This window comes from Netta rufina (assembly GCF_964035555.1).
Source record: "Netta rufina genome assembly, chromosome: Z".
NCBI lineage: Eukaryota > Metazoa > Chordata > Aves > Anseriformes > Anatidae > Netta > Netta rufina.
Genome location: NC_140126.1, coordinates 79128586 through 79147684, shown reverse-complemented (window position 1 = coordinate 79147684; position 19099 = coordinate 79128586). Strand labels below are relative to the sequence as shown.

General features: G+C 43.4%; 1 protein-coding gene across 1 annotated transcript; it reads right to left on the bottom strand.

Annotated features, from left to right (window-relative positions):
• Positions 1-1422: 1422 nt before the first annotated feature.
• On the bottom strand, positions 1423-17772 carry LOC311221549 (delta-1-pyrroline-5-carboxylate synthase-like; the record flags this gene model as incomplete). The annotated part of the gene is made up of 8 exons (XM_084305609.1): positions 1423-1496; positions 3035-3221; positions 4919-5056; positions 13075-13301; positions 14403-14503; positions 14725-14809; positions 17061-17205; positions 17674-17772. 8 exons carry the CDS (start codon positions 17770-17772, stop codon positions 1423-1425), a joined length of 1056 nt encoding a protein of 351 aa, XP_084161735.1.
• Between the last annotated feature and the right edge of the window lie 1327 nt (positions 17773-19099).

The following is a 19099-nucleotide window of genomic DNA, read 5'->3' as shown; positions in this document are numbered from 1 at the left end:
AATGTCTGGTGGACAGAGGTAACAAAATTCACACCGTATACAGTTGCGCTATTTATCTACAGTTGTCAAAAATACAAAGAAATTAGATAAAAAAGGTTGCTTGGTCAAAACATTAATGAAATATACGTTCCAAACGCATAGGAATCACAGAGTGATCAAACAAAGACAGTAAGTGTCTTAAAGCTTTAGAGCTTTCAAGAGCTGCTGTGGTCACGTGACTAAAGGAAAGCTACCGAGTTTGTTCACCAAGACAGGTGTTCAGATTAAAGACAGGGAAAAAAAATTACACTCTACCACCAGGCATCTTTGCTGGAGGGGAGCAAGGGCATGAACAGAACGCAGCAGATATTTCAACTTTTCCTTACGGTATCTGTATGTTTTAAAGAAACCTCTCTGGCAAAAGCAAGGTCAGTTTGCAGATACTATCTAAGGAAACAGTAAGAGACAGCAACAAATAATGCGTGTCACGGATGGGATCACTTCATATTCATTGTACTGCACAATGACCAAGAACAATGATCTCAGAGCCGAAAAGCAAATCTCTTTCCCCAAAGAGTACCCTGAAGCCTGAACGTCTTCAATAAACATTTTATTGATGAGTTTTCTCAATGTACTCGGTATTTCTCTGAGGGAGAGGTAGGCTCTCATGGGGCTACTTCATGCTCCCGTGCTCTGAGAAGTCAGAAACAACATGATTGTCCCCTGTCAGTAACCACTTTGTAGTTCAGAGTCCTTCAATTCCCACTGGTTCGCGTGCATGGATACGAGAAGTACTAATTCCAACTTCATCACCTGTAGAAAACACACAAGGTAAAGGTAGTTGATCCTCAGAAGATATTCAACTTTGTACTATATAGCCCTGCATCTTTATGTAGAAGCAGTCATTCACCTCCCTTCCTTCACTCCTCCCCAAGTGTCAGAAGTTATTTTTACCTGTTCTGATCAGAGGAGCTTTATTCTAAATTGGAATGTTTATACTTCTGTCAGTTTCAGCTTCACTTTTAGAGAGAAAGAAGCCAGAAAGCTACGTGTGTCTTACATACATCGTACATTTGTTTGAGGGTTTACCCTTTGAACAATAAGAACTAAATTAGTCAGGATTCCATTCTTATATCCTTTTTTGTTTTTCTTTTTCCTCTTCTTAAACAGACTATTGCGTGATCTTATAAAACCCTAAACACAATTTTTTAACACACAGAGCACTGCATGTTCAAGCCTGCTACAGCGATTTCTAGTAGTTTCTACCTCAGGAATTAATGTTTCCCTTGTCTTCTGCACTTCCTAGTATGTGCACCTGTTTACTTAGGTAACTGATACTCAGTTTTGTTCCAGTCTTTCCTTCCTCCCACACTGCTGAGGGAGCAAACGGCTTTGTGGTGCTTAGCTGCCTGCACACCACAGGCACATACAGAGTACAAATCTCTATCCATCAGAGAATCGGTTACTGGCATTCCAAGCACTGTCCACATGCTGGAGGAAGAACTCCACTGTTTTCTCTGAAAAAGAGGCAGAGAAGAAAATAGGATACAGTACAGAGTGATCATGCAGTCCAATAGGCACAGCCTCATACCGTGAAGAGATACAATAACAGAACTTTCACCTGCAACATTATCAGACAGTATTTAACAGCCTGGATTAAAGCATGTTCATACACACCTTCTTCGTAATATGTTTATCACATAGACACAACTGTAAATATTACAAGAAGCTTGCAAAGACAAGAAGTGAAAAGATGTCTAATTCTTACTACAGCCTAGACCTCGCAAACAGGGATAGTTGTATGACTGGGAAGAAGTGACAGCAGCCCCAAGCTACATTTTGCAGTCAGACAGTTAAACTACATGTTCAGCTCTACATTATCTCAATGGATACATGGAACTGTTCCAGATGGAAAGTCCTATAATAATGGAATTAATGGAAATTAATGGAAAGTCCTATATTAAGTTTATACTGAAAACAGTATTTGGGAAAGAGAATGCCGAAACACCACATGAAGTCAGCTAACTAACCCAGTTCAACACAGAACATGTGAGACTGGAGCAACCTCAAGCAGAGTTGTACGAGCCTTAGTACTCTGGAGGATGCCTTTCTCTGTAAGGCTGTAAGCTGCAAGTCAGTTGCCCAGAGCAATGGGACGAATGCTAAAGATGAACTCTATCTCCAGTACACACCCAAGTAAATCACTAGTGCACCAGGTAGTGGCTTACAGTATCAAATGCATGCCTTTCGGTGCTACTCGTTTAATTTCTGCAGAAGGTACAGAAACAGATGCCTGCTTGAATCTCACACTGATGAGCCACAAATCAAAATGACCTTACTGTAGCTGACTCTCAGAAGTTTTAGCCTTGTATGGAGAGTCATCCTTTGGCTGGGAGCAGTTCTAGCTACGTTTTGAAGTGGCAGAGTGTTCAAACCTCATGCAGAGGAGTGGAAGAAGCACAGAGTGGCGCATAGGAACAGAAGTTCGCGGCATCAAAGGAGCAAGAAACTGGGAACTGAGATACATGCAGCTTTTACGCTACAGATGCGGAACTGGGAAATAAAGGACAGGGAGAGATGGAGAAAAACACTTGTGGTCCTTGTTTGCAAGGCTTAAAAGCAACCTGGGAAGACAAAACGTATATAGTCTGATCTTTCTTACAGCCCATATTCCCTCTATAGAAGCTCACCTCTTCCTCCTTCGGAGGCCTAAAGACGTCTCCAGGATTCAGGAGATGTTTCTGCAAAACTGTCTGATGTGGTAAGTCTGTACAATACAGGAACACAAAGCAATCTGCCTGACAAGAGCATGCGTTGACTTGTCGTTGGCCAGTTGCTCAAACACATGCCTTCACCTCCTGGAATAAGGGCACACAACATGTTTTCCTTGAATTAAACACAACTACAGATAGATTTAGCTCATAGGGTTCCAGCTGATTATGCTCACTACAGAACCAAGATAAGAGAAACTACTGCAATGTAAGTAGTTATGCTAATAACAAGATCCCACAGTGAAACCAAAGCAGAAGCTTAAGGGAACAGATTGGTCACAAACCATTCTCCGTGACGGTAACATCCAGGTGAGAACTTCCATACTTGTGGATATGTTCGACACCCTCTTGTACACTGTCCACAACCTCAATGCAGCTCTCCAGATCCCCATATTCGTCGTGGAGAGATTTCACTTCTGAGGGGTTGAACGTCAAGTAAGAGGCAAACTTTGGGCCAGCATGAATCTTCACCTGCAATACCAGAAGTATTTTGTGCTGTAGATTGTACCAATGCGTAACAGGCAAAAAGTGCAGCTTGTTGTTCTGGGTATAGCTAGGATAGAGTTAATTTTTTTCATAGCAGTCCCTATACTGCTACATTTTGGATTTTTGCCTTAAACAAACCACTGTTTTGGCTGTTGCTAAACAGTGCTCACACAGTTCCAAGGCTTTCTCTTCTCCCCCCACAGTGAGAAGGTCGAGGGTCTGCTAAAAGTTAGGAGAGCACATAACCACAACCGATTCAAACTTAACCAAAGGGATAGCCTATGCCATATAATGTCAAAGTCAGCAATATAAAATGAGGGGAGGGGAGTTTCGAGGAAGGCAGATATTTCCAGGTTTGCAAGTCTCCCCTACAAAAGACCTTACCTGTTTTTATCCTTTTCTTTTGTAAACTGACACCAGCCCTCTCCAAAGTGTATGTTTCAGACACAAAAGAGTTACTGGGCCCAAAACAAGGCAAGGACTTTCAGTTATTTTACGATCCTGATGAAGAAGATCTAATGCATCGTCAATCTCTGAATTTAATCGTAGCAGCTAAGACACCTTAACAATGAGAGGGAGGAGTGGAGGAGCAGGTGCCGATCTCTTCTCTCAGGTGACAGCGACAGGACCCAAGGGAATGGCATAGAGCTGTGACAGGGGAGGGTCAGGCTGGACGTTAGAGAAAGGTTCTGCACCAAGAGGTGGCAGGGCACTGGAACAGGCTCCCAGGACAGTGGTCACAGCACTGAGCCTGCTGGAATTCAAGAAGTGTTTGGGCAACGCTCCAAGATGCATGGTCTGATTTCTGGGTGGTCCTGTGTGGAGCTAGGGGTTGAACTTGGTAGTCCTCATGGGTCCTTTGCAACTCAGGGTATTCTATGAAAAAAAACACAAAACAAAACACAACCAAACCAGACATTAAAAAAAAAAAAAAAAAAGACAAAAAGAAAACACAAGCGAGTGAGGACTTGCTCCTGAGTAGCTATCAGGCAAGCTTCTCTTAATATGACTTTAACATTATCAGAACATGACCTATTTTACCATGTTTTCCTGCATCAATCACTGCTTGTATACACTATTTGCCAAATGGAAATGCTATGTGAAAAATCCATGTTTTAAGTGTAATTTAAGTACTTCACAAATATTTCTCTCGTGATGCATCTCTGCTACAAAACATTACGCATGTCAAAGCAATTATGTAGGACAGTGGCCTTTGTTCCTGTGGAACAGTGGGAGGGGGAAATAATGGGCGGGAAAATGGGTGGGAATAAAGGCAAGTGAGACAAAATGTTCAAAATATGTGGATGAAGCAGATTAGAGGAGGAGAAACATAAAATGGGAAATGACTGAGGTAAGAATGCAAGTTAATAGATTTAATCAGAATAGTATTTGGGTCCGGGAGGTTGCCAGCCAGTAAGTCAGAATTAAGAGTAGTAGAGAAAGGGTTGGGGAAATGCTCTTCCAAGGCAGAGAATGATTTTTTTCTATGTAAAAGGAAGTAGTTGTATCCCAGCAATGGCATGCAGCCACCCCAAAGAAGCTGCTTGCAGATCGTTTCTATGGAAAAGCTTGGGGTTGCATGGAGAAGCCAAGAAAGCTCTCCGAAAAGAGTACAAAAGTGTACTCTTTTGTTTTCTACATGCTACAGCACAAAAGTTGTTGCTTTAATTCTAGACACTTACTACTTGCACTGCATCTTTGACTCCATGAATGGAGAGTGCTTCTTGAGTCAGATGATGAAGGATTTGATTGCTGTATGTTGCCTCTTTTCCTCCTTTTATTAGCAAGCCATTTCCGCTAGCTATGGCCAAAGAAGACACCTGTCAGCAGGGAATTAAAACAACAACAACAACAACAACAAAGTGATCTGACTCCTCTGGGAGAATAACATCTGCAAAATAGAGTAAGAACAGGATTTTGCATTCTGCTGACTTACTCAATATTAATATACAGCACCAAGAATTTTTTCCGAGTCAGAACGTGTAACTCCAGAAATGAAGTATCTTAACGTTTCAGAAACAAACTTGAGCTTCAGGGTACTACTGGCAAAGGGAGACTGCAGTAAGTCAAAGGAAACCCTGAACATAGGCTCTGGCACAAATTCGCTAGCTGTATAAAACTATTTCAGATGCAAGAACTCTTATCCCTAATCATTCTGGCTGGAAGTAGCTAATGAGCTCTTCCTACGACGAACATTTTACTTGTGCTCTCTTATACAGAAGCCTTTTGTTTTATCACGCTGATTTTACGTTTATAACCAGAAGGTGTCCTTGCCTATGGCAGGGGGGAGTAGATGACCTTCAAGTTCCCTTCCAGCACAAATCATTCTATGATTCTATGACACCTCCCACTAGACCAGATTGCTCAAAGCCCCATCCAACTTGGCCTTCAATACTTCCAGGGATGGGGCATTCACAACTTCCCCAAGCAGCCTGTTCCAGTGCCTCACCACCCATAGTAAAGAATTTCTTCCTTTATTCTAATCTACATCTACCCTTTTAGTTTAAAGCCATTACTCCTTGTCCTGTCATTACACTCCCTGACAAAAAGTCCCTCCCCAGCTTACCCGAAGCCTGCTTCAGGTACTAGAGGGCCACTATAAGGTCTCCTCAGAGCCCTCTCTTCTCTAGGCTAAGCAACCCCAGTTCTCTCAGCCTGTCTTCATAGGAGATGTCCTCCAGCCCTCATCAACTTCGTGGCCCTGCTCTGGACCTGCTCTAACACATTTATTTCTTATGTTGGAGTCCCCAGAGCTGAATGCAGCACTGCAGGTGGGGCCTCACAGGAGTGGAGTAGAGAGCGAGAATCACCTCCCTGGACCTTCTGGTCATACTTTTGATGTGGCTCACGATACGGCTGGCTTTCTGGTTTGCAACTGCACATCGCTGCCTCATGTAGAGCTTTTCATCCATCAACGCTCCCAAGTCCTTCTCTGCAGGGCTGCTCCCAATCCACTCATCAACCAGCCTGCATTCATTCTTGGGAGTGCCTTGATGACGGTGGTGAACCTTGCACTTAGCCTTCTTGAACTTCACGAGGTTCTCATGTACCAACCCCTTAAGCATGTCAAGGTCAACTCAGACCAACTCCTTTTCCCTACTAGTGTCCTCTGGGTAAAAAACAGTCACCGTGTTTGATATTCTACCTCATCCTGCTGTCCACAATTTGAAAAGAATACTGAAAAAATAAGGAATACTTCAGAAAGATCCTTGTCAATTAGTGGAACCTTGCTGTACCCAGATACTGTGCGTCTTTAACATACAAAACTAGACATTAAAATGCAATTTGATTGTATCTTGTTAACAATCTGCCTCTCCGAAGATCAGCATCACGAAGGAAAGCTGCAGAGACAAGCTTATTTAAATAAATAAAAAACATCCAATCTGTAATGGGTTTGAAAACAGTTTGTTCCCTTTAGATAGTAATAGAGCACGGCTGTACTTCAGAACAATTGGATTTCTTGAAATCTGTAAGAAGCAGTCTGTGAAATATGATCTCAGAACTTCGCCTTGTAAGTACTAGAGACAAACATGCTATTGTATATTGTTATAAATGACCGAGTCCCAAACAGGGTTACAATCAAAGTTTACAATTTATTAAAGGAACAGAGGTAAGCAAACAGCACTGGGTGCGCTGGGAGTCTCTGCTCCACCAAGACGCACACCAGTTACATCAGGCGGCTGGTTTTTATGCTCCTAGGCTAATACATATTCATCACCACTTTTGGAAAAGGCAGGGGTATTATAATTAGTTTCCCGGAACCCGAACCATCCCACGGATGCATGCGTATCAGTCTCCAGTGGTCCCTCTGGGGGTCGCTCATACTGAAGGCTCGTAGTCTTCCTCACAAGTTTTGTCCTTCGGTCGTTCTTCAGCTTCCCCCCACCCCCCTTATTCAGTAGTCTCTGGGCCAGATGCCAGAAAGTTGTGTCTCATGCAATAGTCAGCAGTTATCTCAAAAAACTCCCCCCTATTCTCTTATCTCCCAGACCCGAGTCTCAAGGTTTACCCTTCAAACCCTCTATCAACACAAACTGCTAGACCATTCTTTTGCAAGATACAAGAACTATATACACTAACCACTCTGTTTCTCTTGGACTTGTGGTTATTTATACAAGGGGATGTAAGACAGAAGGTCACATTTCATTATGAGGCCCTAGCATTGTTCCATATTGACACGAATCAGATGAACATATTTCACAGTCCCCCATCTCCTTTTTCATGGTATTGATCCGTGTTTTCCTTTCCAATCGAGTCAATACTTGCCAAATTGGTATCAATTTTGGATATTCTTTTCTTTTTATTATCGTCAGGCAATGGGTTTTCTCTTCTCCCTGGTTCTGGGTCAACAGTGTGAGAAACTCCGTAGCCAGTAACTTAGGCTCAGGCGAGGATCTCAGTGAAGAAGTAATTTGTTCGCGATTGCAATGGCGGGCGCCCCACAAGCAGGAGAGCGCACCTACTAGTTCCAAAACACAGTTTATATACTTTCTGATGACAGGACCCTCCCCTGTTTCCCCACTGACTGGGTAATCCAGGTTCACCATCTATCCGATGCTTCACAAACAATGCATGGCCTTCACTTGCCGGCCTGTTAAATTTCAAAGTTCTTTTGACATTTTTACTGCTTGGAGAGGTAATGTTTCTTCACTTGTCTGACTTGACACCGTGATTTTCACCTAATTGTCCTAAGAAGTCTGGTTGTCTGCATTTTACAAGGTCGCCTGCTAAGCTTTCTTATCACTGTAAGCATCTCTCAGTACCACATTCCTGCCCTCTAAACAACGTAACTCTGCAAAAACAACATTCCTATTCCCACAACAGGTACTGCAGATATTTGCATTCCTTGTATAACTGGAGTGTATCAGTCTGGTAATTGAAGGTATTAAACATGGAATTATTAACAATTCTCCACATATCCACAATACAACCATCCTCATTTTAGCAAAACAATCACTGCCCATAAAGCCCCCTCCCATAATCTTCTTAGATCGATTCCATTCCAAGTTTGAACTGGGACGTGTGCAATCTTCTTCATTTCTTTTACAAGTTCATTTACAGCTTTTCTTTCTGTTGTGGTTTAACCCAGCTGGCAGCTAAACACCACACGGCCATTCACTCACCTCACCCCCTCCCTCTCTGGGATGGGAGAGAGAAATGGGAAAGTGAAGCCTGTGAGGTGAGATAAAGACAAGAAAATAACAATAATAAATAATCATAAATAATAATAATGACAATAATGATGATAGTTCTACTACTACTCATGTGTATGAAACAAGTGATGCACAATGCAATTGCTCACCACCGCTGATGCCCAGCTGTCCGATGCCCAGCCTAACCCCGAGCAGTCCAGCCCTCCTCCCAGCTCTTGCTGCACCCCCAGCCTGCTCGCTGGCAGGACAGTGAGAAGCTGAAACATCCTTGGCTTGGTGTAAGCACGGCTCTGCAACAATTAAAACATCAGCATGTTATCAGCGCTCTTCTCATCCTAAACCAAAACGTAGCATTCTACCAGCTACTTGGAAGAAACACCTTCATCATTAATCTCTAAACAGCAATTACTAAGGTTAGATTTTCCACAGACTTCTTCTTGTGCTAGTAAATAATCCAAAGCTAAGCGATTTTGATACAGAAGTAGATAAGTAGTCCTCATCTTGGTATTTTGCTTTGCAATTAAGCCAAGCGCACCTCCGGTTTTATTTACAACTATTTCCATTACAGCTTGTAACCTAGTTATTCTATTAAGCATATATATTGGGGTCCTATAGCCCCAGGATCCGTCTTCTGCCCATGTAGCTGGATCATAATAGGCAAGACGCCTTCAATCAAGGGGTTGGGCCCACTTTCAGGGTCAATTTGGGCTTGTGATACCGTTCAGCCTGCCGGGGTGATCCAGCTCCTGGAAAACGAATCACAATTTTATATGGGTTTAAAAAGAAAAGTTCTTACGTTATTTTCTCGGGACAACCTCACCTTAGTGTGGGAGAAGTCCGGTCGAGGCCCTCTCACTCGGCAGTCAATACCCATCGCCTCCCTCGGTAGACCATACACACTGCAGTGGAGGGTCCTGCCCCGGTCTTGCCTTCTCCCTTTCCTCCCTTTAGGCTTGTCCCCTTTATTTGGCATCCTTAATTCATGCAGAGCCTCATTGCCAGAATATTAGTTCTTCTTTAGCTTTAGTTTCAGTTCCCCAGGAGTGGACTCAACCCTCCAGGTTTCGGTAGTTACTGGTCCTTTCATTCTGGATCTGTGGATCCAACCCCTTTCTGCTGTTCTCACAGCTGTTTCAGTAGTAAGTAAAACTTACTACTTACAGTCCCTCCCATCGGGGGCTCAATGATTCTTCCCTCCAGGTTTTTATTAAGACCTTGTCTCCTGGTTGTATCTTATGAATAGCAAATCCTAAAGGTGGTGTTTGAGCCATCATTCCAATTTCTCTTAGCTCTTGTAACCTCCTTCCAATGGTAATTACGTATTTCTGGATGCTACGCTCCTCAACTACATTTTTCCTAGAGGCATCCCTTGAGAATAAGGCATACCATATAACATTTCATATGGCGATAATCCGGTCTCACTGTGTGGTTTAGTTCTTATGTTTAAAAGTGCCAATGGTAAGCATTTCATCCAGGGCATTTGTGTCTCGATCATTAATTTAGCCAAGTGTTGTTTTAGTGTTTGATTCAATCTTTCTACTTTCCCTGAGCTTTGTGGGTGCCACGGAGTATGGTATTCCCACTGAATACCTAATGATTGACATAATAATTTTATTATTTTAGAAGCAAAGTGTGTGCCCTGATCAAAAGCAATGTACTGGATTATCCCATATTTAGGTATCAGGTGTTCTAATAGAGCTTTTACCACCATTTGTGCCATAGCTCGAGCTACAGGATAAGCTTCTACCCATTGTGTTAAATGATCTGCTATTACCCATAGATATTTTATCCTCCCTACCTTGGGCAATTCAGTGAAATCAACTTGTACTTTCTCAAAAGGCCTGTAAGCTGTTTTTCTCCCTCCCGTGGCTGCTTGTCAAAACACTTTCTTATTTATCTTCTGACAAGTTAAGCAACGTTGCGTAATTTGTTTTGCTATTTAAAAAAAAAACAAAAACAAAAACAAAAACACACAGCTTCCTGCTGAGGCAGAACTATTAACATTCCTACATCCTCCTTCCCTGCTCATTCAACTTCAAATGGCTCTGTTAAATACTACATGTCACACCTTTAACACCGGGGACAACTCTTTTAACGCTTCCTTTATCTTTCTCCAGCCTGTACTTTTCTCACGCCAACACCAAAGGCTCAGTCAAGGGCCAATTAATTCCACTCCTTTTCTCTCTAAGATGCTGAAACAACGTATCAGTATACTACACTTCATCCTATTTTCCTTCTCTCCTCAAAAACATGGATTGCAAGATAGTGTTATAGTCGACTGATCCATAAAGTGGCCATTCAGCTTATATAGTGGCCACCACTGATTGCAATACTTAGTGAAAGTCCTCTTCCTTTCTGCGCTCCCAGTTCTAACAATATCCTTTGAATGTGCCAGTGTGCACCCAAGGAGGCTTTCTTTAAAACATCTTTGTTTTGGATATTACTCATTTCTTTGATTTTCCATTCCCTTTTATTTATTTATTACTATTCCTTATTAGTTACTGTCCTTTGTTTCAATTTCCACGCAAACCTTTTTACTGTGGGTTTTTACTATCTTTTCCTAATCTTCTTCCCAAATGTCCCAGTTCTCTGGGATTAAATGCCTCTTCCCGCATACAAACTTTACTATTTCAGGTTATTAAGGAGCCCCGTTCCATGTTCCAATCATAAATCCATGGAACTTCAGGAAAAGAGCTGAAGCACTCAGCCTTTCATCTTCTAGACAAACATTACCACCTTTTCCACAAAATTTACATTTCAACAGGACCGAATTTCGAGCCAAATGCCAAGTTTTCTCATGCACTTTCTTAATAAGCCCATACAAAACAAGGAATCACTCCTGTGTATCCGTCAATAAATACCATTTAAAAAGGCATTGACACCTAAATAAATTCACTCTCCCCCTTCTTACCAAATTGCCAGGGCTCAAGCCCAAACCACCACAGAAAGGACTCTCTCCGTTCTACCGCTTTGATAATCAGTCAGCCCCCTCCACCTCTCCAGTACTTGGCAAACTGACCAAACGCCACAGCAAATACACCAACACTTCTAAACTGTTAGTTACTTAGATAATGCTCCCGCCTTTTTTCTTGTCACACTCAAAGCATTTAAGAGCAAAAATAGGATCACAAGATACACTGCCAGGCCCACATATTGGGCACCACCAATCAAAACTTGGTGAAAACAGCACTTCTTTTTGGTCTGTCACGCACTTCGTTCGTCTCCGGCCGCTCCCCTCACGGAGAATACGCAACCGCGGATCGGAACTCCGCACTCGCTTCGCAGCTCACTAGAAGGTAAACTGTTAGTCTGCAATTGTTTCACCTTTACTGCAACTCAAGACTGAACTCTGAGCACTGACTCAATTCCGTGTATGCTCTCTCCAGCTAGCTATCAGGCACACACTACTCCATGGAGAAGTCAAATTTCCTCGGTAATTGCTTACCCAAACCAGTATGAGATGCAATAGTAAACTATGGAGGAAGCAACCTCTCCTCTGCACTCAGAGTCCATCCTACTATCAGCTACAGCATGGGAGAGAAACCATATTATTCAGATGCAGAGGTATCAAAGATGATCCTCTGAAGTTACATCGGAGAACTTGAGGATGGGGGCTGGCAGGAAGAAAAGTAACAAGACAAGCCATCCTAAGTCTGTAAAAAAAGAAAAAAAAAAAAAAAAAGAAAGGTTGGGGGGGGGGGGGGTGGGGGGGGTTGAGGGTGGGAAGCCAGTAAGAATCAGCCTGATAAAACAAATGAGATAAAGAAGAGGAGAATGGGAGAGTTTGGCTAGGCAAGGCAAGACACCCAGGAGGCAAAGGCTGGAGTCTAGGAAGGCAGACTAGAATTTGGCAAGGAAACACACTGGTTTTCTGTGAAGAACAGAGCGAGCAGCAAGGAAGCAATAATGGCAGAAAGGGAGACTACTGCCTTTTCCTTTCACATGAACTTTGCCTAGAGCAGACTCCCCTTCAGTATGAAACGAGGACAAACACTCACAAAATTCAGTTGTGAAGCTGCCCTTCGGCAGTCTCTTTTTAAGTGCCCATACCCATCCCTTGCTCCTCAAATACTTGCTCATATGTTAGAGAAATGCTCAATCAGTCTTGCTAAAGATACCGGCAGTAAGAGCCTAGACTTAGCTTTTACACGCTTGTGGAAAGATATCATTCTGCCTCAGTGCAAACATGCAGTATCAGTATGGGACAGACCACTCAGAGCCTAGAACTTCTACTTCGTGCTGATCTTGTCAGCATATATTCTTAACAGTTGCAGTTTGTTATTAACGACCTATATTAAACATTTGATGTTTAATCGTAGCCTGCAATTCAGCTGTAGTCAGCATGGACAGAAAAGTGCTCATTGGTAGGAGCCTTGTAAGTTGCAAGTTAAGCAGGGAAGCTATGTGATAAGACACAGGCAGAAATTGCACCACCTGAATGTAAGCTAACTCCTTCTCTACGTTGGGTATCAAAACCCAACGCTGAATAACTCTCAGCATTGCACAAGCAAGTCCCAAGAAGACTGTAGTTTTCTGTAGAAAAAAAAAAATGGGATGACAGCAGAATTCATTTCAGAAGAATATAAGCAGAAGTCTTTTGAGGCAAGACTTCTTGCAGCCTTCCAATAACTCACCAGTAGAAATACACTTTTGTTATCAAAGATCTCTCTGCCCTCCTCACATACCTGTGGGAGACAGTCAGTCTGGACGGGACTCAAAAAAATCGCAAGAAAGACCCCAACAGGCACTGTCACCTGCTCCAACTCTAGATCTTTTGCTATGCGTGCTCTCCGAACTATGCTGCCGACGCTGTCCTGTGAAGATGCTGCAATCTGACAGAGCCCAACAGCCAAGCTGTTCAGCTTTGATGTAGACAGACTGAGACGTTTCAACAAAGGAAGTGCCAATCTTCCTAGAAGAAAGAAAAAATTGCGCTCAAGATAGATTTATCTGGCTAGTTTCAAGAAAAAGTGACCTAATGGTCAAACCAGGAAAAAAAGCCGCTGTTTCCCACGCCGCAGCAAGAAACCTACCTAAGATGAACAATGTAAAGCATTAAGTTTAGTAGCTACAATCAAACTGCTCCAATTTGACAACGCTTTCACCTACCATCACATATACACCTAATACGATATGAATGATTTGTATATGAAGTAACATCCGCAAAGACAAAGTTTGTCCTATTTCTAGTACCGTTACACAACCGTGTACCTGAATTTCTTACCAATTTCTACCCTTGCAATATTCCTGGAAGGTTTGCGCACTAATTGCCTCTTTCTATTTCACAGATAGAAATCCCAAAGAGCAAAGGAACGCATAGCATTTCAGATTGGGCAAGAGCTGCCGGAGTTTTCTAGTCTGAACACGTTCAGGTAGGAAGTTTACTCAGAAATGTCCCTCCAGGCATTCTCCTCAGTACAAAATGGTTGCCGTATGTCTTTTACTGAACTTTACAATTTGTGATGCGCCAGTTCCACACATTTTCTAACCCGAGACCAGCTTCCTCACGCACCACTCTTACACAAAAGAATGGATTTAGTCTGTGCTGCCTGAACTGTACTTTCCTCAGTCAGAAGGTAAGGTGGTTCTTTCTGGAAAGCATCATTTTTAAGTAACAACCTTCCCCACAGGGGCCAAACATTACGTTAACCAGCCCAGGAGAATATTCATGCTATTTCATGCATGATGATAACAGGGAAGATACTTGCTAGATTTAATTTCTAAAGTGAGCCTCCTTTGGCAAAAGAAAACACTGTTCTATTTTTAGTTTTTTAAACAATGCTGTGGGTTGCTGCTTTCAAAGGCCTCTCTCTCCATCTTCTCTGATAGAGACAGCTCTTACGGAAGCTGCAGCTGCTTACACTGACAAGCTCTCAAAGTCCTGGGTTCCCTAATCTGTGACGGCCATAATATCCAATTGCAGGTGACAGACTACTCTTGTTCTGCTCCTTTCCTTTGAGGCCCAGAAAAGCTCATGACAACAGGTGTTCCATGAAAGGACCCGTAATATTACCTTTATTTTCAGCTTCTTCTAAGTCCTTTTTGTTTGCCAAGAGAATTTCTTCTCTCTGATCAGTTAATAAGTCAGCGAGATGATAAAAAAAAAATAAATCTCTGCTCTCTGAAAGAGAAAAGTGTCTGAACTGCATTCTTACACGAACTCCATGGTGTTTGACATCTGGCTCACTTCAGCTCATTCCTACTGACACATCTTCTCACTGGCTTGATGCCCTGAATACTTGGAGCCAGCTGATTTTTTCCAGGACCCATTTGTGTTATAAACCTGTATTTTAAAACTTGCCACATGTTCACAGCCTTAAAGAGCGAGAACATACTGTTCTCTCACCTGCTCAGGCTGCAGAGCTGCCAGCGTCCTGCTACCGGCTCGAGACATTCCACCCTGCTGCTCTACTGTAGGGCCTGCCAAAACAAACACACACACACAACCACAAGACATGCAGACAAAGGTGGAAGGAAATGAACACTAACCTTTCAACTTTCAACTCCTTACTCAAAGCAGAAAAACAGGTACGGTCTTAAGAGACATATCAAAGAAGTTTACTGTATGCCACAACAGGAAAATCTGTATCAGATACCAAAATGCTGCCACGGTCCCCGAGCATAGCCCTTTTCAAGGCATCACAGAGATTCAGTAAGATCATCCATGTCGTAGGGGACAAACAAGTATACAACCTGTATCAAGAAGACTTGACAAAGAGCAAAAGAATACAAGGACAGCTACATCTCAGGGAGTGGGAGGCTACTGCAAAAAAAGGAAGGCATCCTTTGAAAAAGTTTAATTACATAACTACTGAAAAGAGAAAAGATTGCAAAACAACCTGGGAATGTGCAAACAATACAGGAAGCCAAAACCAGCCTCAGCAACAGCTTGCACAATAGCTGCTCTCTCTCCGCTCTGTGTACGTTGAAGGGCTCCTACAGAGGAGAGGTTTTTTTCTTGGCACGGATGTCAAAGAATCCATCTCAAACTGAAATGATACAGAACAAGTTTTGAAACAGAAACTGAAGGAACAAGTCAAAAGGCTCAGGCAGCATTTCACTAAGGAGTTCTCAAGGAGCTCCTGGATAAGCTACGTTTTCACTTTTAACTCTTGAAATTGTCTGTAGAACAGATGACTTGGCATGTGACTAATATGCCCGGACTTCTATTCAAGAAGTGTCCTACAGAAATTGCCAGAGCAGGAATTCCCACGGTAAGGAAAATAACAGGAGGTATAGTGGGAAGCGTAAGAAAAGAACTAGGGGACACTTGATTAATAAGACTTAATGAAGGACTGTTAAAACAGCTTTTTAAAGCAAGGTCATACTTTATAATGTGGCGTGTATTTTTGTGTTCTTTGAACACAAAAGGGGTGTTGGACCACGTGACCTCTGGAGGTCCTTTCAACCTCAACCAGCCTGTGATTCCTTTGCAGCCACTATGCAACAAAATAGCAAGTACAATTCACAGCAGATAAACATGAAGCAATGCAGAGACAAAAGGGGAAATCAGGCCTTGGTAGTGCACATAATCCTATGAAAACATCACTTCAATGCTCATCAGCGTTGAACAGCAACTTCCCTGTTTAAGCTTTTGGAGAAGGCCTAGGAAAGGCAACAAAAACCATCCACAATCTAATCAAAACTCAAAGTTAGCCTTGCTATCTCATAAACTGAAGGTTCACTTGCATCTCGGACGCTACACAAACTTTTATTTTCGCTCACCTTGAAAAGGTCACAGTAGAATAAAAACAGTTTCAGCCAAGAGAAACAGGGATCGACAGATCTTTGGAACAGTTTCTGTAGAAAAGGACTAAGAAAACACCTTTTTCATGTGAAAAAGCAATGAGGGAAAAGACAATGTCTCATCATAGAAGTTGAACAGAGATCGATCACCCATGTTCTCTTTCCATACAGAAGGTGGGGGCATCAAAAGCCAGCAGGAAGCAACTTTCACTCCTCCTGCCCACAAGCACACACAAAGTAAAGCAAGCAGTTCTTCACATAGTGCTAGCTCCAGAGTTTACACACAATACCTGGTTAAGGCTCGTGACTCCTGTGACCCATGGATGCTAAGTGTTTACCTGGGTCCAAAGGATATGGCCAATTTTTACAAGAAATCCATTTAGCATTTTTATACTCCAAGGCATTTGCTTGTCTTACAGTGCAAGTCACGAGTATCACTCTATACTTGTTCTATTCTGCTAAGATCACAGATCTTTGGTCTGACTTTCTGCGGCCCTTGTTACATTGTCACAGCAACACACAGGCAGGAAAACATTGCTACATACAGTAACAAAAGACTGAGTCATAAGAAGAACCTAGGATAAAACATGAAACCGCACACTATCTTAGTTCAGCACTACATTCTATATGCATGCTTTCACCCTGAAATCATCAATAAGAGACGATAACCTCTAAGACTGAAAACAAGACAAATTCTACTTAGTTCTCTGAATGCAAGGCTGATGCAGCAAGTCATCAGCTGGAAGGAACCCAAGCAGAGGATTCAAGATGTTCCATTCCAACATTGAAACTTACCTTTCCAAAGCCGCTTGTCAAGCAGAGCATAGTTTCCCATTTGTTGAACAGGCAGGCCTAGCCAAATTTCAACCCTAAACTGCCAGGGAATCTCTACTGCTCCCAGCGTACATATTACTTCCGTACTCACCTGCAGGTCTTACCTCTGAAAAAAAAGTTCCAACTTTCTTCCCTTCTACAATATCTGTGATGACATGACCCGAGATTTTCGGGTGGACTCCATTTGCAATCACTACAGAGGTGCCTCCTCGCAGGGCCCACAAAGCTGCTGTCACCTACAGTGAAGGAGAGAGCCAGTTCCCAAAAATGCACTTGTTAGTTGAATCCCCATCCTCAACAACAATTCTTATGTTGGAAGAAGCCCTTAAGACCATCAAGTCCAAGCATCAACCTAATGCTACCACTAAATCATATCCCTAAGTGCTATGCCCACACGTCTCTTGAATACTTCTAAGGATGGGGACTCCACCACTTCCCCGGGCAGCCTGTTCTAATGCCTAACCACCCCTTCCATGAAGAAATGCTTATTTAGTACCCAGATATCCAGTGCTGCTCAATAGAGTTGTTCCTCCCTAGGGGTAGGGCTTGCCATTTCCCTCTCCTGAACTTCAAAAGGTTCCTGCCTGCCCCTATCTGCAGCCTGTCAAGGTTCCTCTGAATGCACCGCCCCCACCCCGCACAAGGGCCATTTCCACAGAAGCCACCAACCACCCGCCGCCTCGCCCCCTCCCTATCCAGCCCACCGTGGCGCGCCACCGACCACCAGCCTCGTTGCGCCACCCCTCCTCGGCGTCCCGGCCTGCCCCGACAGCTTCTGCCCATGGCGCCGGCAAGCCCTGCATGCTGCTTCTGCCCTGGCTTCCTCCAAGCCAATCACACAGTGCTTCCGCCCTGATTGAAGACAGGCCCTGACATCACTCCCGCCCCAGGTTCCCAGCCAAGCACAGCGTGTCCCCACAGACACAGCAGAGCAAACACACAAACTAACATTGACATCCTACCCGTAAACGTGCCGTAACAGTGACTCACCTGAGAAAGAACTGCATGCAATAAAGGCACCTGGTACTACATTAGTTTATTCTAACAGATCCTACTAGCTGTCACCTCAAAAAGACGTGCGTACCGCTCTCTACTTGGAAACGCATCAGTCCGTCCGTAGACTCTGACCCACCTAAAGAGCCCTGCAACTGACTGAAGGAAAAACAAAGCACTTACCCCAAAGAGCAGCCCAGGCAGAAGGAGCTCTCTGATGGCATACCTGGGGCTCATATACCGTTTGGCCGCGCCCAGCACCCAAGCCCAGTCACCTGGGAAAGGGAAGGGGCAAAGCACAAGAAAGTAGAAAGAGAGCAGAAGGAGCAGCAGCTGTTGTGCTGTGGGCCTTTTTTTTTTTTTTTTTTTAAGTCTGATGGCACAACTTTGTGCAGCGCTGCCTGGGCACACATTTCAGATAGAGCTAATGAGCAGCTGAGGTAAAGGAGCTGGGAAGAGAGAGGTGTTGCAGCAGGTATGCTGTGGCTGTGAGGTGCCTCAGGGTGTGCTTTTTCTCTTGTTTCTACAGGTGCTTCTTTAGGCAGCTTGGAGTCTATGGATTTCTGGATTTTAAGTGCTTGGAATTCACTTAATAGAGGGATATTTAGCAGAGGTTGCTGGATCACTGGTTTTAGGGATGGTGGGATACACTTCTGGTTTTGAGTTATATTTTAATCACTTGTGTAACTCTCCAGAGAACTAAAAACAGCTTGATTACATGCTCCAAGAGGCTTGAGCACGTAGGCACAGTATTACTAAGAGACTGAGCAGGGTCGTATCAGAGTTACCTTTTTTCATCTGTAAAGGGTCTGTGATTACCCCTGCCGGGCTGCTGTGTGTGCGTGGCTTTTTGGCATCTGTGGAGCTCAGTCGCTTTTGTGTGCGTATGTTCTTACTTTTTGTGGGTTTTTGTTTGTTTGTTGTTGTTGTTTTTGAGAGGCAAATAGTGCGTGTGCTGAGCGTGGTTGGCAGGAGGAGGTGGGGAGCTGTCTGGCAGGGAAGCTGTTCAGGACTGGTAGGTTTGGTTTCTAGGAGCATGCGGCATCCGTCCTGTGTGATGCGACTGATTCTTGGGCAGGAACGTTCCAGCTCGTGTGTCTTAAATACCGTAGCTTGTGTAGTGTGTGTTGTGTGGCC